The 20,865-nt window shown below is 44.9% G+C and overlaps 1 protein-coding gene across 1 annotated transcript in view; it reads left to right on the forward strand.

Moving 5' to 3' along the window:
• Positions 1-20,865, forward strand: part of Gnptab (N-acetylglucosamine-1-phosphate transferase subunits alpha and beta) — an 85,794-nt gene that overhangs the window by 12,201 nt on the left and 52,728 nt on the right. Inside the window, exons 6-9 of the mRNA XM_089558880.1 lie at positions 3,676-3,819; positions 3,933-3,974; positions 10,610-10,741; positions 17,947-18,117. Of these exons, the coding sequence (XP_089415006.1) occupies positions 3,676-3,819; positions 3,933-3,974; positions 10,610-10,741; positions 17,947-18,117 (489 nt within the window). The remainder of the gene's footprint in view (positions 1-3,675; positions 3,820-3,932; positions 3,975-10,609; positions 10,742-17,946; positions 18,118-20,865) is intronic.

The raw sequence follows: 20,865 nt of genomic DNA on the forward strand, positions 1-20,865 counted from the left end.
GTCCTGTTGGGCGCAAAGTTCTTCTTCAGGAGAACATTATTCTGAAAGACGAAGGACGACAGTTGGCGTTCACCACTCGCACAAAAATCGAATCTCGCAAGCAGACATATTCGCATTGGACAGAAGACATTAACAGAGAAGTACAGTCCAACCTCGTTATAACGAAGTCGCATTTTGCGCGGAAATTCGTTCGTTATATCCAATATTCGTTATAAAAGTATGCACTCAAATTCCCACAGAAAAGGTCGCTAATAAACCCAGGTAAAGAGTACTTTAAGATGGACAGCACAGGGTTGAAAAAATGCACTATTTTTGAATTTAACGCGTGGTATAAGCATATGAAACCTCTCCTTGCATTTCGTACTGGAAAGCAAGAGGAAAACTCACAAATCGGGCTGCTGGCCAGGTGCAAAAACTAATTTATTTAAAAAACGACGTAATCTTCGTTTGGCGGCACTTCACACTGTTTGACAGGTTATATTTCTCGACGAAATCAACACAGAGCAGCGCTTTCCCGGTGTCAGCTTATTTGGCCACAGGTAGGTTCCCGAAGTACCCCCTGAACTTCCTGGCCATGTCAGCGGCCTCGGTGCTGCTGAGAGCTCGCACTTCGCCATCTTCACATGCATCGCTGTTTCTAGCATCATTTGCGGAAACCACCTGATCAGCAATTTCTTGGTCGGTCAGTTCGGGCGCCACAGCCAAGTTGTCATCTGCACAGATGAATTCCTCGAACGTAACGTTCGGAACCGCCAGCTGACGCCATATCGTCTCGCCGAAATTGTCCGCTTGCCTCCCAGTTGCATGCGGAAGCTTTCTGCCTACTTCTCGCAGTTCTCTGCGCCAACGGCTGCTTCTTCGCCAGACAAGACGTGGCAAACAATCCGATGGCGGTCATTAAATCGCTGCAGCCAGCCACTGCTTGCATGAAAGTCATTGTGGCCTCAGAGGGAAGTGAGACTTCTCACCTTCATTTGAAGGACGGCACCAGACACAGGCAGGTTACGTGCTATAACGTCCTTGAACCATGCAAACAAGGCATCTTCAACATCCTGTCTTGCTGTCATTCTTCACAGCGCCTGCAGAGTGGGCGTTTGAAATCTGCCTTGCGCTCAGGACAACCATCTTATCTAGATAGATAAGAGTGCTAGGCGCAACACTGAAGTCCGCGGCAATGACTTTTCCTTGCGCCCGCTGTCAACTGCCCTGAATATCTTTATCTTCGTTTCAAGCGAAACTGCTGTTTGTTAAGATGCGTTCCGCTACGGCGTCTACAGATTGAACTGCAGAGATAGCGCGCGGGGCGCGGGTCGGAAATTGCGACGGCGGGGGTAGCCGGGGAGCGGGGGAGCAGAGCGGGCGTCGGTTCGATCACGTGCTAGGCAGCCGTTGATGCTAGATTCATTCGCTCTCCCTAGATGGCGCCGCGTGCGGAAGCGCGGGTGATTCAAACACATTTTAGGTGCGCGCGCTTCAAAAGATCAAAATTTAGCGTGTTTTGAGATTTTTTCCTTCTTGTTTGCGCATTTTGAGCCCCGTGAATACAAAAACTGCTTCGTTATAACCGATACAGTGTCAAATTTTGAATTTTTCGTTTCGTTATACAGATAGAACTCCCTTAGAAATAAAGCATGTCCAACCAAACTTTTCTTTCACTTCGTTATATCCGATAATTCGTTGTATCCGTGTTCGTTATAACGAGGTTCGACTGTATATAACCTGCACGGCTCCAGAAAAAATTGTCGTCGACGAAATGCACGCTGCAGACTTTCATTTGCTGCGTCACAGCCTTTCCGATCCGGAGTTTTACAACCCATTCCTTTTTCAATCGTTCGTCACTAGGAAATGAGTGCACACTAATCTGATTACTAACAGCTCTATTTGTGCACTAAGACACACTGCACATTCGCTTGCTTCCAGACTTTCTGTCCAGCCCAAGCGACGCACAAACAGCGTGATTAAAATGGACACGCAGCCACCACCACTCGACCGCTTCGCTCGTCGGCCGCGCGGTGGCGGCAGCGTCTACGGAACTTGCGAATAGTACGACTGAACGACATCAGCGCGCATAAAATATGTTTGAAATTGTTGTGCAGTGTTTCAAAAGCGGGTGAGAACATTTGTGTGCCGTATTATAAGCTTAAAATATTATTTGCGGCCATTCTGCACCACTTTAGCCATCAAAAGCCAAGCCAAGTACAAAGTCAACCACAAATCCGATAAATGTAAACAAAAAAAATGGCTGACATGGCGGCGTGCGGACACGTGCGGAGCTTGGAAATGACTTCCAAAACGTGTACTGCTCTGTTACGTCTTTAAGTACCTTCGAGCTTAACGAACATGGCACGCCAACCAACAAGAATCACGCATCCCAAAATGACCGACGGTCGCGGGAAAGACGCTGCTTCACGCTCGGCCGCTGCTGTTGGCTGCTGGGACTGAGAGTAACAGCTGTCCACGACAGCCTCTAGTGTGAACAGATTCACACAAACATTAACTTTTTTTTAGCAGAACTAAATAAATGCACTTTCTAAGTTTGGCAGTGGGCACATTATTTTTTTCGCGTCGCTTGTTCCTCCTACGTATCTGGTGTGCAGAGTACGCATTTGGTTCGAGATCGAATGCGAATGAGTTCCCCTAACTCATTCGATGGCGAATGTCATTTGAACCTAATGACATTACATGTTCCTATGTAGCAGTCGATTAATGACATTAGGTGCTAATGTCATTCGATTCGAATGACATTAAATTTGCTAGTGTGACAGGGGTATTAGGCCCCAAAATTTTTTTCATGCTCCCAAACAGTTTTGTTGGCTGGGCCAGATAGGGTTAAGGGGGATGATAAAACATCATGAGTGCACTGTCGTCTTTTGACACTAAAGCAACGAAAAAAAAAAAGTAAACAAAATCTTAGATAAGTGAGCAATATTGCCATGAATCTTTGTAGTGTTTGCTTGTTCATTCTTGAGAGTAACCAGTATGCAGCTTTATCGCTTTGTTTCTGACACAAGAGGCATCCAAGAGGAGATGATTGAGTGTTGTTCCCAACTGTTGTGTTAACTTTGCACGTCGTATCTCGAAAGTTTGCTATCAGCTTTAAGTTGAGCACGGCCGAGAGCGGCTGGCATTTCTGTTCAATGACCGCCGAGCTCGCTTGTTGCCACACCACTGCCGAGTCATTCAATTCTTTGTGGGCGCAAGTAAGACCAAATAAAGAGTTTTCGTTTGGAAGCTCTTTTCACTGTTTTCCTGCATGCCGGACTGCCATCACCACTATGTGACAATATTCAGCACTGATAGTATCTATAAAGAATGCAAACGGAGAAAATGATGATTAACATGCAACGTGTGAAGATTGAAACTTGTGATACAGACGATCTGTTACGGAGTTCGTTAATTTTATTTGATTATGCTCACTTTCCATGAACTCTGCCAGCTCATTGCTTTATTCTACTCCACAGTGTAATCAGGTTTTACTGAAGGTTTTGTCAAACAATGTTAATGCTGAACCCTATGGTCAAATACTTTGCAGCTCGTCTGGGAGTTGGCTCATTCTGGCTTTGGCAGTTGTCTAGCTCATTGTCGCCTCCATCTTGTTACATTTCACGTAGCTCCATGTTCATTTAGTCAGGGGCCTGGCAAGACCGTCGTTGAGGGACGTTCTTACTTGTGCAGGTCTACATGTATGAGGATGAGAGCCTGGCGCTGGTGCTGACCTCTGGGAAATCAGCCACGGAGGCAATCTCCAAAGTGAATGTGTCCCTCAAGGCACGGCTGGTCTCCATCAGCCGTGTGTCGCTCGTCATCGATCCACTCTCCGTGAGTCCCTCATTTCTTGGCCCAGGGCGGCTTGAGAGGGCTTGGACTCATATTTTTTTGCACTCAAGTACCGATCTGCTTTATTTGTCAAATCTGTGTCTCACTTCTTGCAGGAAAATGAAGACCTGGTGGCAAGCCGTTTTGCTGACAACGATGTAAGCTGTTGCATTTAAAACCACTCTTGGTGCATCTTGCTCGATGGGAATGAAAACAGGGGACGGGATTAGGTTCGATGAAGGTTTTTTCGCTATGTAACTTTTGTGACTATAGTTTTGTGCTTACTTTATGTACTGTATTTACTTGCGTAATTTACGCAATTTTTTTTTTTCTTTAAATTAAGGTTTCAAAAAGTGGCGCTCAAATTGCAAGGAGATTTCGCAACGTGCCCCAATAAACTCTAACGAGCTTATAATGTGCTGTACCAAAATAAGCGAAAAAAAAATTTTTTTATAAACCTGGGATATGAAGTAGGGGTGCAAAAATCACGCGAGTAAATGCAGTACGTATATATATTGAAGGAATATATTGGAAGGGAAAAAAGACAGCATTTTGTTGAAAAACCAAGCTTTACAGGTACCGTGACAATCTGTGCATTTGCAGTTATACGGGAACAAAGGTATGGAAGGATGATTAGGCCAGAAAAGGATCTCAAACACCCTTGCTCCCTTTGAGCTCTAGGTTTTTTTTTGCACAATCTTGATGAAAAGTTTCATCAAAAAAATTGGTTGAGGTTTAGCATACCGAGTAGACGTGCGAAAGCAGGTGTTCACTCTTCAATTGGAGGGGGCACTTAAACATTCCGCCTTAGGGGTGTGGCATGGTATCTTCAGTGGGTTAAAGGTGCACTGAAGAGGAATCTGAACTTGTCTTTTTGCCGCGGGAACTCGGATCTACACGTTCAGAGCTTTCTTAGAAACTTCGATTTATTGCCCCGTGTGGCCGATTTCCCTAATTAAATCGAATTAACATCCGGCTCCCGCCTTTTTTTTTTAATTCTCCCCCGTACGGTGGGCGGAGTCGACCAACGCGTGGAGTGCCTTTCACCCAGTCCTGTGGAGGCTTGCTGCTCTGCCATCGGCGGAGTAATACGTAGTAGTCCGTAGTAGCAAATAGTCCGCGCGTATTTTTATTTCTGCGGGCTTATTTTGCGGCTATATTATCTGGGAATGAAACTATTTATTCATGGAAACCTAAAAAACAAAATAAAGCGAAAGCAAAGCCTCCACGGAGCTGGCTGAAAGGCACTCCACGCGTTCGTCGACTCCGCCCACCGTACGGGGAGAATTAAAAAAATAAAGGCGGGAGCCGAGCGTTAATTCGATTTAATTAGGGAAATCGGCCACACAGGGCAATAAGTCGCAGTTTCTAAGAATGCTAGGAACATGTAGATGGAGTTCCCGCGGCAAAAAGACAAGTTCAGAATCCTCTTCGGTGCACCCTTAATGCCCATGTATGCCACCTCGGTAATACCTACTTAAGATTCCTAGATGGCGGCGAGTCCTCATACACCACTACCAGTGCAGTGGTGCAGCGGTTAAGCGATGCGCCACTGCACTGGCAGGTGGCTGTTTCTATCCCAGCCACCTTACCCGAGCATACCCAAGTTACTACCCAAACTTACCCGAGCAACTCTGGTAAGCTTGGGTTGTAACTTGTGTTTCTAGACTCGTGTGTCTAGATAGCAGCACAGGATTGTACGTATACATCCATATGTACGTACATACGTACGGTGACACGATTCTTGGTCGATGTTGAGCATATGAGTGCTTTTTTACCAAAACATTTCATAGAATAGCAGTGTCAATCAATGACACCGTTAGGTGGTGTTCATTTCTACCACTTATTTTCGCAGAATGTTTCATCTAGGGTGAGGCAGGAGAGTGCATTTCGCTGCCTGAATGTGAAAGGAACTGTTAGGGTTCTCGTGACAATATTTTTTTTTATTAATTTCCTCCTTGAAGCAGGGTATATAGATGGGACAGCATAGTCCGCAATAAGAGACAACTTTGAGCTTGGCACGTGATGGCCTTAGCTGCCTATGTGCCATAAAATCCAACACAACAACAACTCATTAAAATACTCGAGCCACAGTGAGACCAGTTGCCGTTTAAAAACCTAAGGAGACGAAGGACAATAGTAGGACCAACAATTACCATATGAACTTGTGTAAGGGCCGCACTTTATTTTTTATTAATGTGTGAATTCTGAAAATGTGGCGTATACTTGAATTAAAAAAATAAAGTGGAACCATATTTTTTTCTCAATTGTCTAGTCCATAATAAGGCGCAACACTTCACCATCATCATCATTATCAGCCTGACTACGCCCACTGCAGGGCAAAGGCCTCTCCCATGTCCCTCCAATTGACCCTGACCCTGTCCTTCGCCAGTTGCGGCCACCGTATCCCCGCAAACTTCTTAATCTCATCTGCCCACCTAACTTTCTGCCATCCCCTGCTATGCTTGCTTTCTCTTGGAATCCATTCCGTTACCCTTAGGGACCAGCGGTTATCTTGCCTTCGCAATACATGCCCTGCCCAAGCCCATTTCTTCCTCTTGATTTCGACTAGGATATCATTAACCCGCGTTTGTTCCCTCACCCACTCCGCCCTCTTCAGGTCTCTTAACGTTACACCTATCATTTTCCTTTCCATAGCTCGCTGCACAGCACTTGCACAAGGTTATACGGTAACCTGAAGAAAACAGGTCATGTTCAATGGTCTGTCAGAAGGGGGCAACTGTCTATGACAAGAAGTAAGGTTTGCATGTCGTAATGGAGGGCATCTACATAGGCCAAGTAATGAGTACTGATATGCACCATGGGAAACAAATAACCGGAAGAATCAGAATGGGGTGATGTTCATTTGGCTGGTGTGCTCAATTTATCAGTAGTGTCTGACTCGCATTTCCAAAACAAAAAGCATGCAATAGTTGCTTACTGGGACACTCATGAGCAAAGTAATGTTAATGAGATGGTGACTGGTGCTCTTGTAAGCTCACAGGCACCAGAACGCCTTGGCAGTAAGCTTTTCGTTGGCTTTTCGTTCTCAGCCAGCCACCTGAACAGTCGTGTTTGTTCACTCTTGCTGTAAACTATTTGTATCTTGCAAGTGCTCACCTTTGGGGCAGAAACTTGGGAACGTAACAGTTGGTTTAATGGGGAGATGCAGGTCTTGAAATGGTGCAAAGAAATGTGAGCATTTCAGTATTTCAAAATTGGCATATTTAGGTTCCATGTAACCTAAAGTACATACTTACCTATAAAGGTTCAAGGTCTAATTCAACCTTCAATTACTAAAAAAATGGTATATTCGATGCCTTCAAAGGGCCGAAATGGTACGTAAGTGAAATGTGGCAGTATTTTGCGCCCGTAGCTTCCTGCAACTACGTCTCCGATGGCCACCATCTTAGTCTTGATTGAAAACCGGCGCTGTTGCCTACATCCGATATTACTCGCAGTTGCAAATGGTGCTCTGAAAATTTGCACTCTGCTGTTTTCTGACACTTCCACAACGGCCTCCAGATGCCTTGTGTGCGCTCTTAAAATGTGATTTTCTCAGCTTCGTGCCTTTTTGCCAATGTGACTAGCCCCACAGACTTTTTTTTTATACTTTTATGGTGCAATTTAAGTTAATCTTATATCACTGATTTCAGAAAGAACTATACTATGGAGCTCTGCCGGTTTTTTATGGCTGAGCCGAGCATATCAAATTTGGCGAACAATGCCACCGAATTATATTTCATAATTATGGTGCTTCAGCATAATTCAACAATTTTATGTGATGATATGTATACCCCAAAAACAATATAAATAGCATAGCTCCATATGGCAGGCTTTGGCTACAGATTCATTTTACTTTGAATGAAAAAGTATTAAGGGAAAGTGACTTAACGACTTGTCAGAAATTACCTAATTAGGCTTCAGTTGTTTTCCTATATTATGGGAACTAACGGATCAACTAACGGCGATATACTGAATCTAATTATATTTTTGAAAACAGCAGGAAGAAATATGTGTACACACTTAATTTCATTATGACATCTCTAATAATAAAAATTTTCATTTGAAGACCCCTGTCTCCCCTCTATATTATGCTGAAAACAGTGCAGTGGGCTATTGAAAAGGAAGTAATAGGGGTAATGTTGAGACAGAGATATTCATTACGAGATGAACTCAGAGTTAATTAATGACACGCTAACGGAAATCACGAAGAGCAAGTGTACTTTGACGAAGCACGTAATGCAAAAAACAGCGACCATTTGGTCCGTGAGGGCAACAGGATGGCTCTGAAGGAAAAGGAAATGTAGTCAGTGGTGGCAGAAAGCAGGCAGAGAGATACGAGATGAGGGACCAGTTGGTTCAAGACTGTGTACAGGGGGAAAACAGCTTTCGCTTTACGCGAAATCATTCATTGCTCGCTCTGTAATAGGCTGGAATAACCTGCCATCACACATAGGTACTGAGGTTAACTTACAATCATTTCAGCATTCGTTAGAGCAAACCATGGATTAACCGTTTTTTTATTTTTGTTGTATTATGTGCATTTACTGAGTATTTTATTCTGCGTTGTTTGTTGTGTTATTTGTGTAGATTACTAGATTTATTTCATACTTCGTTATTACATGTATTTTGTTTCAAGTGCCTGTGCCGTATATCGCCCTCCCCCCCCCCCCCCCCCCCATGTAATACCCTCGCACGAGGGCCCTTAGGGGTATTGTAAATAAATAAATAAATGACAAATAAATTTGACAGAAGGGCAAAAGAAAATGATGGCTGTCCCATTTATCACTTTTCCCCGCCTGTCCCGCCGTTTGTTCTGTTTTTCCGTCTGTAGTCATGGTTAATTACTTTCTTAACATTCCAATCGAGCGCTATCACTGTGCCTGTGTGATTGCTTTCGTGTTTTCTCACCCTTAGTTAGAACAAAGAATTCAGACTTGCAGTGCTTGCTAGGTTTTGAATAATCGTCCGATTTTACACTCGGCGGATTAGGAGCTTTTTACATTACAGATGCTTGATTACACATGTACTGCCAGATGACTAGAGTTATAATCTCAACTCTCTTTTCAACATCGTACAGACAAGCCCTAAAATCTACAGCGTTCATGTGCTCTCTGGGAACATCTTCATTCAATACCTCCTTTAGCAACAGGTCTAGTTTGGGACACTTGCCTCATAGTCCATCAATAATCTCCACTTAGTAGTCTTTCTAATGGGGATTAAGAAATTCTTTTTGGTCTCCAGTTTTGAGTCCAGTGGGTAGAAAAAAACATGTATCATTTGTAAATCTAATTTTTGCCCCAAGAAGTGTGTCTATTTCTGCTGAGCTGCTGAGCAGTCATTATCATCATAGCTACAAAGAGTCAAGCATTTAATTTTTACTCTCAATAATAATGAGATGGAGGTGTCTTCAATGTCCACATGGCTTTCAGCAAGCATTTTTTATTTCATGATGTATTTACATGAAATTTGTTTAGAATATTTGAAATAATTTTGTAACGATTCTCATAAAATTTTGCAGCTAGGTCTCTAGAAAATTGGGCTCTAATTGTATATTTTCTTATGATTCTTCTGAATAGCCTGCAGAATTGAGAAAATGTGCAGAAGGCTGGTTAAATATGCATTGTGTTCCTGCTGAGAATTTTTTTTTCGCAAAGCACGAACTCTGGTTTTGAACTATTGTGAGGCACATGCCGGTTGGCATATCTGGAGTGACATTAAGATTTCAAACAAGAAATTTAGAATTCGCAGATTTGAAAAACAAAGATTGCCTTGACTTGCAGTATGGTCCTAGGAGTGCAACAAAACAAACAGTGGCGTAGTAGATCGTGAGGAAATCTGTGCAAGAGTGTCTAGGCAGAAAACTCTAATGGAGGAAAAAAAAAAATTGGAAATTGGTTTTGAGGAAAGGAAATGACGCAGTAACTGTCCCACATATCTCGCCTATGCAAACTGCATGGTAAAGAATGGCTAAAAAAGAGAGTGAAAGAAGAAAGGAAGAAAGAGGTCCGGTAGTGGAGGTCTCGGGAATAATTTTGACCACCTGCCTGGGGATCTTTACCGTGCACTGACATCGCGCAGGAAACAGCACTTTTTGCGTTCTACCTCCATCGAAACGCAGCTGTCGCAGTCGGATTCGAGCCCGGTTACTCCCGCTCAGTAGACAAGTTCCTTAACCACTGAGCCACCACAGCAAGAAAAATACCGATTGTTCAAGCATTTCCCCGCACTGCACAGCCGTCATCGTTAGCGAAACAATTTTGTTCTTACTACTTCTCGGTAGATTTCAGCTTTGATATTTTGGGACAACATAAAAAACCTGGCTTACCAGTGGATACAAAAATTTTGAAAAAATAAATTTTTTGGCCGTTTTGGGGGGATTTGCATGTTGCATCGCTCGATTTTTCAGTGTCTTTGAGCGTTTCGTGTTAACCTTGCCGACTTCACCTATCTATTATTGCAAGAGGATGTTCACTAATCTTTATTGAATATGATGTTTACCTATGCAGTGTAGTCTTTTTATTGTTCAGTCCGTGTTCTGTTGCTGCCGGTTTTTATGTACGGGGTTGCGCCCCTCTGTCAAGCCAGTCATAGGCTTTTTGGGTGTACCCCTAACATCCCTGATGTTGAAATAAAGGTATTTGTATTTGTATTTGTAAAAAGCAGCTTTCTGTAAGACAGTCTGGAGGATTTCGCGGGGAACGAATGCTTGGAGGAGTGGAAAGGCTCTGTGCCTCACTGTGTAGTGCAGTAGTGGCCGGCCGTGATGATCCCTTCTTCCTCTTCCCAGGAGCTGAAGTACTCCCTGCGGTCCCTGGAGCGGTTTGCCCCCTGGGTGCGCAAGGTGTACGTAGTCACCAACGGCCAGATCCCCTCCTGGCTCAACCTGGACTGTCCCCGGGTGGCCATCGTCACCCACGAGGTACACCCCACTGCTCTCTCTCATCTCTGTCCTCAGTCCATTCACGTTGGCTGCAAACAGGGGAGAGATGGTGCAACTGTCTGTCAAAAACTCTTTGTCGTCAACATTCACATTCTCAGCTAGTGCAGGAGGCACATGCTGGCCTTTAACCCTTTCAAGTGCTTTGTACTCAATTGTGTACACAACAAACTCACGGCGTTTAATGATAAAGCGTTATTACCCTCATGTCGGAAAATTTGTCCGGTGTTACGGGCGTTGACGTTGGAGACCATTTGAAACCATGCAGCTGGAGCAGCCGACCACTCTGGCAAACTAGGTGGGCCACTTAGGTCACGCGACCTTGTGGCATCATCACAACCTGCCCACCGGATTGCGAGCAAACTGGCCACTGTGGAAGGTGGCAGTTAGATTAATGATTGTTCGCAAGTGGTTCCTCAGAAAGAGCAACCTGGGTCTCACAAGCTCCACCGATGGGAGCACCTGCCATCGCAGGGCAGTGGTGCATCGCTTAACTGCTGCACCACTGCGCCAGGAGCGGTATGAGGACTCATAGCTGTATATAAATATAAAGTCAAGGATCACCAATTGGGCATCTATGTGCATTAGCCCATCAGTGCTATTACTCTTAAGGGGGGATGAGGGGATCAAAGGCAACTTTTCTATTTTTCGACTTAGAGTGATAAAATTTGGCAGACTGGCTTAAAACAGCATCAAACAATCAGGCATAAAGTTTCACTATGACAGCTCCAGTAGTTTCCATTTTATCATTGTTTATATGTTGTCCCCATGTTGCTTGCTTGTCAAAAGCCTAGCATGACAAAAAAAACAGGCTACAGGTCTGTAAATCCTTTTAATATTTTAAGAAGTGTGGTGTAAATCAAGACTCTCTTAATTTTTTAAAAAATTTCTGTGCTCTTTTTCATAAAGGACACAATATGCAGCTTCTTCTATGTTTAGAATGTATCATGCTCTCATTACCATGTAATAAAAATATGCGAGCCTAAGTGGTATATCTGAGGCTGTCTTGACATAGACCACATTTCAGTGATCACAACAAAACAAACGAGGTAAAAATCCATGCACCCATTGCTGTGCTACACTTTCCACAAACAAGGTATTAAGCTCTAAACAAACTTTAGAGAAAACAAGCCTGAAAGTTCTAAGCACTGTCTATGTGTAGATGCCAACGAGTAGTATATTTATTTGGAGTGCTTAAAGATTATTTTTGGGTGAACTATTTCAGTAGAACATAGAAACAGTGTTGAAGATGCCAAAAAGTGTACTTCTCAAAAATCAACTTTTTTCATGATTTTTGCGATCTGATCCCCACATCATCCCTTAAGGCGGAGCTTAAAGGGACCCTGAAAAGCTCTTTGCCATGGTTAGCAAAAGCCCACGAGAGATCGGTATTCCATCACTTGTCGCCGCACCGCAAAAATTGTTAAGCGAACTCCATCAACACCGAAGATATCGCCGATTAAAAATGATGTTCCTCCTCTCCCCCACATACCACCCTCAACTCATACACGCGGGGCTCGCTCCGAAAAAAAAAAAGAAAAGACGGGCCGATGCTCCGCCCATGCATACGTCAAGCAATGGCGCTCTGCTTGTTTACTTCCGGTGGTCGTAGACACATGTGCGAAAGTGAGTGCGATTCACTGCGGTGCGCTGTTGCGAACGGCGTCGCAACGTCCGATCGCCTGCGTGCAACTTGCTAGATGTCAACGACGAGCCGTGCGCGGCAGACGCAATGATGGGAAGCGGGAACCAAAGCGAGCGCGGAGAGCGGCAGCGTCGTGATGACGTACAGCGCACTCCTCAGTGCGCTCGGGGCCGAGCCACGCCGGGCCGGCCTGCCAGCCTTGATGCCGGCCGCCGGCGAGTGAAAAACGCGCTAGTATTGTTTGTTCACGTTTATAGCAAGCCCTGGGATAGATGCATGTCAAAAATGCATCACTTCTGACGGTCGTTGGCCAATACCGAGCTGATCGTAAAAGTGATGAATGCGATACTAGCAAATTTCATCCCATAGCCGCTTTGGCGCTGCTGCGGCGCTTTGCCTGCCGCCTGCTAGCTCCGTTGCTGAAGGCGTCGTGGAAATCGAATATATATTCTATTATGGGACGAGTTCGCAGTAAAGCGATGTGAAGAGTAGGCCTTTTGATATAGCGCAAGCGACTTCCGAAGCGCTTGCTTCGATGCGAAACCATTAGGCCTAGCGACGACTAGGGCAGCCTGGGACCACCGCGCAATTCGTCGCCCGGCGTTGCCGCAGTCGGTGTCGTTGCCGAAAGATCCACTTTTGAACAGACATGTTGTCGTTGCTCGAATCTAGGAAGCATCATCTCTTGTAGAATGGCTGTTTTGTGTTTCCTTGTGCGAACGTCAAGTACGCCGAGCATGCCGGCCGGCCGACCTGAGCTAAAGAGTGTTCTTGACGTAAATAATAAACCCTAGGCCAAGAAATGTGAAAAATGTGCCATTTTTGAGGATCGCTGACCAATACTGAGCTGCTGGTAAAGGTAACAACTGTGATACGAGCAAATTTCTGGCCACAACCGCCTTGCAGCTGCGCTGGCCTGACGTTGGGGTCCGGCTCGCCTGGCGCCCGCTCGCTTCGCGGCTGAAGGCGTCGCGGAAAGTGACCATACTATTACTTTATTGTGAGATGATGTTGTTGACTGTAAAGCGATGTGTAGAGTAAGCCTTTTATTATAGCTCAGGCGACTACCGAAGCGCCGGCCGCTGCGGCTTCATCGTGAAACGAGCTATAGGCCTAGCGACGATCACGGCAGCCAGGCAGCAGCAGAGCTCGTCGCTCGGAGAGCCCGCGAGCGGTGCCGTTGCCGATAGCTCCCAACATAAGCAGGCATGCTTTGTCGCTGCTCGAGTATAGCTGGCAGTCTTTCTGATGACGATCGGTGCGGCGCGCCGTCCAAGTTTTCGCACATGTGTCTCCTGATTGCTGCTCGAACGGCATGGATCCAGAGCTCGAAGCGCGGCTGCGTGCAGCCACCGCTGAGATGGGCTTCGAGCCTTTCAGTACACGCCATACCGAGACCCACAGGGCGACGACAGCAGCGATATATATAATTCTAGTACACTATAGCAGCGACTCAACGGCGCAAAAGGAAACTCGCAAAGGCGGGCGCCAAGATTTGACGAGAACACATGTTTTTGTGAGCAGACGGATTTCCTTCTTTACCGGAAGTACCATATTAATTTCAAGAAATGCGCTGGATTCTTACCTCTGTATACGTGTGTTTTAAAAAATAATAAGCAATCAATAAAATAGCATTTCAAGGAGCATCAGTGCTCAGTTTCAAATGAAATATTGCAAAAATTGCGCGTGACGTCAATTGGCAGAGCCAATGAGAAGGGTCGCCCAGTCCATGGCCAAGGCTGCCCAGTTTACGTCAAGTGGTAGGGGCGGGTAAAAACGCGCGGTGAGGTGTCGCCCTAATCGGCTGTGAGCGGCAAGTTTGAAAAATTGTTTGTAAATTATTGGTTCCACGCGCAGCTTTCTGAATCAGACTAGAATACTCGCAGAGACCACCTCTACAGAGTTGTTGCAATAAAATATGATTGAAGAAACCATTTCAGGGTCCCTTTAAGTGTCCCCTCCAGTTTTTCGTGAGAGTGTGCTATGCCTGGCAGTGATTTCATTGTTGCAGTTGAATTAATAAGCACCCTCTTGTCACAGATAACTTGTTTTTGTGCCATATAGCAAACAGAGTAAGTAACATTTCGCAAAACAGTGAGTTGGGTACCATATCGGTGTAGTACGGCAATAGCGTGCTACGGCAATAGCATACTACGGCAATAGCGTACTACGGCAATAGTACTACGGCAATAGCGTACTACGGCAATAGTGGCAATAGCAATAGTACTACGGTAATAGCGAAGAGAGTGCAGAAGGAGGAAAGCGGAGGAGGATGGTATGGTGGGCTCTGCAGCTGCGACCTGCCAAGAGGTGGCGCCAGATTAGCGTGCACTGACGTCCATTCGAGACCGGCGGCCCACTGTGCGCTGCTCAAGCTGAAACCTAGAGCCACCTCCATTCAGCACTTCATGTTCTGCGTGCAGTCACCTATGGTCCATGTACCACAGCCTTCAAGACTCTTATTACAGAGAAGCGTAATCATCGGACAATTTTTTGAAACTCTGGCGTACCTGTGCATATTTTGTCATTTTTAAATTAAGGAGGGGACACTGGTCTCTCAGATCAAAAAATTACCAAAAAATAATTTTCAAAAAATGGCGTTTGTGGAATCTACAGCTACTATTTTCCAACTGTGCCAATTTTTTCCCTCTGGAAGTCAGCATTTTGACCATAATATTGAATTCAGATCATAGTGTGGGCTGAATTTATGCAGAAGCAGACACCTGGCATGAAAATTTTGGACACCTGGCTGTCTTAGTGTCTCGATATCTCAACATCTAGGACAGATAGAGATGTCATATTGTTTTCTAAGGGAAGCTGAAGGCACACTGTGTGCAATAATCAAAGCAGATCTGTTCGATTGCACTTCAAAAATTTATAATTTTGCAAAGTTTATCGATGCATTACATTCACACCTCAAACATTGATATTCCAAGTGCTGTAAAATTACTAATGAGGGTAAAACGGAAAAATGGTTTTGATTATTGCACTCTTCACTTACCATGCTATGTAGCCATGGATTAAAAATGACTTTTTATTCAGCAGTTTTTTTTTGTACAGAGGTACTAATGAATGACTAATCAGAAATTAATTATCTTGGGAACCGACTACCGTATATAATCGTGTAAGGGCCACACTTTTTTTCGCGGTTCTCACAGGGAGCGGCCCTTACATGGAACCGGCGTTTTTCCGCTAAAAATTTCTGCTACAGCGCAGCCCTGATTACGCGTCCGTTTTTTACGCGGCGATACCCATTTTTATGACAAATTAGTGCAGGCGCAATGAATTCTTCAAACACACAATGCATTAAAAGTGTGGATTGTGCCCGCACAATCTGCACGATTACCACCTGCAGTAAGACAGGTTGCTAGCGGTTGCTTGATCACTGTATTACTTTACTGGCTAATTTCACGTGATCCTAAGCTAAGATCCACCTAGGGTGCGGCGCTTGTGACGGCTTGGAGCGGCGCGTCACCACCCAAAGACGTGCCACTCGCGTTTTCTTGCACGGTAAGGCACACCCAACACACCTGCACCCCATCCTGGCTTTTTGCACAGCATAATGTTTTGTCAATCCTTTCTGGTGTGAACGCCAAGCGAGCTAGCGTCGATGACGGACCGCGTGTGCGGGGTTCCAGGCCGAGCACGGCACGCGGGACAACGCGTTTGTGGTCATAGCGATTTTTACGCGGAAAACGGAAAAAATTATGCGTGCATGAAACAGTTTTTGGCTAATTTTTTTTTTTTTTTTTTTTTCAAATTGGCGGTGGCTAAGTTGGGGGTGCGGCCCTTACACAGGGTGGCCCTTACACCGGGGCGGCCCTTACACGAGTATATACGGTAATTTATGAAAAAGGTAATTTCATTGTTGAAATCAGTATATAAAACTGAGCAATATGGTTCAGCTTCATTAGTATGGGACTAAAAATAAGGAAAATAGGTCTAAGACCAGTGTCCCCGCTTAACCAGCGTGAAAGACAAGAACAGGGGTCAACCAGCTTGCATCCGCTAGTGGAGTTCATGATTTCTGAAAGGCTGAAGTTAGCGCTCTCGGACAAAAAAAGCATGTTTCATCATTCTTTTTGAGGGCTTATACAACCAAAAAGTGTTTGAGGCCATGGACAAGAATTTTAGGTAGGTGACTACAATCATTGCTTGTCGTGCCTACTTCATGCCCTTGTCTTTTGCGCTGGTTAATTTAAAATGAAACTGTAGCAACTTGCCCAGATGTTTATTCTTCTGCATCATTTGTGATTGCCCTTTTGCCGGCATGAGAACATTTTGCTGTTAGCATTAATTTCTCTATCTGTAGCTACCCTTCTTGTGTAACTAGGCTGAATGCTTGGGTGCAATGATGTTCGATAGAGTTCCTAGAGAATTCCGACCACTCCTGATTTCCGTCCTGTTTCAATGGAGGAGGAACAACCTCATAGAAGTTTCTAAATCGTGTTCTCTAAATGGGTTCTGCGTTCTGCTTTTGTGGATTCCGCTAGCACCCACATTGGTGATTCCCGTCTTTTGGGTGCCCTTGCAGGCGTGTGTGGACCAGACACAGTTTCTGGTTTGTTCAAGGAACTCTGAGGACAAATAGAAATCGGCCTTTATCGGTCAGGTACCGTGTTCTAATCACAAAGAGACCAAAACCGGGGCTATTTGCACGGATCCCAGAGGCTATACTACACTTACATTCACTTCAAAACCACGGCAAGTTTGATTAGACTCACAGGAATATTTCTAAATCCAACTTTCTAGCTGATAAGTGCATCTGCTGCAGCTGGAACTTGTAACTTGGCAGAAACAGCCAAAGAAAATTTTTACGGAGAAGTATTTGTCGGTGGAATGTTCCTGAGTGTCTGTTTAATGAAGCGCTGAATAATCTCACATGCCGTGTCAGCAGTGTACGGCCAGGCATTGGCAGTTGGAGCATTACATCTGATGTTGTTTCTCAATAAAGCTCACTCTCATCGTTGTCGGCCTGGATTGGAACTTCTGTTCCTCGTCGACAGATGGCGCTGTGCGCGAGCATGTGTGGCAATTGAAGGTGTAGTTCGCAGCTTGGCCTGCATGTGGTGCTTTCGTGGGTGATTTGACGGTATCAGCAGTGCTGGGGCGAAGTTTTTTTGCCACTGGCCAACCTGCTTGCCCGAAAAAGTCAGTAGCTGCCGAAACAGAAAAAAATGCTGATGCCGTTGGAGCGGGGAGCGTCAGATGGCCAGTGAAAGTGGTGTAATGTTTGTCATGAGGTTCTAGTTTTTTGCATTCTTGCCCTGTAGTTGGAGGTCTGAGCATGAGTGAGAGGTGGGCATTCAATAGAAAAACTGGTTGTTGAAAGCAAGAGAACAAACGCTCACAAAAGTGAACAAAGTGGTAAATCAGCATGAAGGGTCCATTCACAAGCAACACCGACCGATCGGGAGACACTTCATTCCTGCCTGTGAGCACTGAAATGCAGCATGAGGGGGGTCCCTTGGCACAATGGAAAACAGTTGGGATTCCTTGAGGCATAGTTTAAGAACCCCTCTTCTAAATGGTGTGCTTGCAGGAGATCTTCCCCAACAGGAGCCACCTGCCGACGTACAGTTCACCTGCCATTGAGACGCACCTGCACCGCATCCCGGGCTTGTCGCAGCGCTTCATCTACCTCAACGATGATGTCTTCTTTGGCAAGCAAGTGTGGCCCGAGGACTTCTACACACATGCTGCTGGCTACAAGGTACGATCGAGGTTTTGGCATGGCCCATGCAGCCGGTTCTGCCATGATCTGCTTGTTTAGGAGTCCGAGCTTGTGACGCAGGGAAGCATGGTTAGTGCCACATCATGTCCGCATAGTACCGTATTTACTCGCTTAATAGGCGCACTTGCATAATAGGCGCTTCCCAAACTTTGAGCCGGATTTTTTTTTTTTAAAGTGCGCCTATTATGTGAGTAAATATGGTATTCAGAGATGTGAGCTTTTTTTCAAATTCGCGATTTCAGTGTGTAAGCCGTTCCTCTGATGTTGTTCAATATTGTTTACGTTGATGGCCATCAGCTAAACATTATGCATCTTTTCTGTGCGGTAAAAAGTGTATGTACATAAATGGAGAGAACTGTAGCCGACCGGTTTTTTTGTACTCCAGTAGTTGAGACTTGCACAATGTTTCGGACATTATTGAGGAACTGTTGTGCACCTCATATGGACTAAAATAGCTGCTCGTATAACTCTCAATGTTTGATTTTGACCTAACAGATGCGAAGAAGCATCGCTACCGCAAACAGCCGACTCTTCGCTACCATGGAAGGCGCGATCTGTGATTCAAACAGAATCAGCTGGATCCAGAGCTCATTGATCTTACCTGTTGCGGAACCTCCCATAGGCTCCATGTAATAAAATCTGCCCCTGGTCAATAACGTGAATTGTGTTCAAGTTGCAAACTTTGAGATTGTGTTTATAAATGCACACCACCTGTCAACAACATCAGTGAAACACAGGCAGTAACCAACATTTATAGATCTAACAGCCCGAGAGATAAATTGAGAGGTAGAACAAGAAAAAAAAAATGCTTTTATGATGATGATGGCAACAAATGGGGACAAATTTTGTTGGCCACTGGGAGTATACTCTGTTTCACGCATAACAGTCAACGCTGCAGAGGCTGTGGAAGTAGTACGTCCGCGAAGCCATATTGCTCCGCCACATATCACTCGTCCATCTCGAAACTCGTGTGAGTGTTTGGATGAAAACAGAGAGCAATATAAAACGAAGTGGCGGCACTGAAAATCATGGTCAAAGCAGTTTTTGTACTTTATTGTTGCCACTTGAGTTAAGGGGCATGCAGGTCTCTGGATCACAAAAAATCGCGAAAAAGTCAATTTTTCTAACAACAGTTTTTCGTAATGAATATATTTCGGACTATATCTATGCAAAATATCCACACTCAAAACATTTCCAGAGGACACAAAAAAATGAACAGTTTGAAAGTTGCGCAGCTGAAAAACGAAGCGTGAGCTTTGAAATGACATTCCTCTTCACACGGAGCAATTCTGATACCAATCCCCAACCGCTGCCATTTTGCTACAGTTTGAAAGCTCATTTCACGCCCTTTCGTTTGACACCTTTCAAGATGCCATCAGGGCAGCGCAGCCAATTGCCTTTTGCCTGCAGCATGATTTCTTGCAACTCTATATATGTAAGTGCACGTAGTCAAAAGTCTCATCATCTTTGTTCTTGATTTTACAAATGCAGTCTCTGCATTGCGGCCCTTTTCTCTAGTTTGCCTTAGGCAATTGAATTGAACTTGGTGCCAATTTATTCAGGAATCAGGAGGCATAGTGTTTTGCGCTGTTGCTAATTTTACTGGATTTTACATTATGCATTAGATTTAGTTTGTTGCTTCCAAGTTAGTTTGTACATTGTATTCATATATTTTGTTACCAATGTATTTTCACTGAGGCAAGTGTAAAAACTGCCTCACTGCAAAAAGTGAGTGCATCTAACTAAGAGCCCAATTGAAACCACAAAGCTTCTTGTGAGTAATGTTCTAGTTGAGCTATTCAAATGTAACTGCACCTCTTGTAATATGTATTATGTAATTACAGATGCAAAGTTTAACAGCACAGCACTTACCGTATCAACGTGTGTAACGGCACACTTTTTTTTTCCAGGTTCGAGGGCCAAATTTCGGGGTGCGGCCCATACACTTCAGACAAAAGGTCGTGGGGCTATGTTCTGGTGCACGCTCATCCCAAAAGAAGCCACGCAGCATGTCCGCTGCCAACGCGTAGCCGTTGTTACACACTTCGATCACATAGCAGAGCAGCTCTTCTTAGAGTTTGGGAAACTCTCACAGCTTGCCTCGGAAAGCGCGCTTAGACTGTGTTTCTCAGTGCATCCTTTTTGTTGCACCATCATTGGACACACTTCTCGGCCATGTCGAATTTCCTGCTCACCGCACGCTTGCCGTGTTCGAGAGAAAACTCTCAGCCGCATAGCTATTAAGGTGCTTGCCCATCGTGTTAGAACTGCAGTGCTCGGTGGCGGCACACGAAGGCCACAACTACGGTGAACTACCCCGCTACACAACTCCCGTGCCTTTGACAGCCACAGAAAGCTGGAGCTGGCGATACTGATGCTGACATGGATAGCGGGAGCTTGCAGGGGAGAAAAAAGTGGTTGATGATGATGATGACTCGCGGAGGCCGCGGCGCGTGCATTTGGAAGGCTATTCCCACGTGGGTCGTGGAAAGTTTGGTTGCGACCTTTACACGGATCTTTCTTTTTTTAAATATTTCCTTCGAGGAAAACGAAGTGCAGCCCGTACACACGTTTATACGGTATTTGCTTTCATTCGAATATAGCTGGATAGAAGTCAAGAATGCAGCAACATATGTCCCTCAGAAGAGTCCAGCCAATGGCGTCGACTGTCTGTCACTATGTCATGGTTAATCCCGTGCATACTTAACGTGGCATCACAGGTAACCG

Source organism: Amblyomma mixtum, chromosome 1 (genome assembly GCF_055824585.1).
Source record: "Amblyomma mixtum isolate Tamu chromosome 1, ASM5582458v1, whole genome shotgun sequence".
NCBI lineage: Eukaryota > Metazoa > Arthropoda > Arachnida > Ixodida > Ixodidae > Amblyomma > Amblyomma mixtum.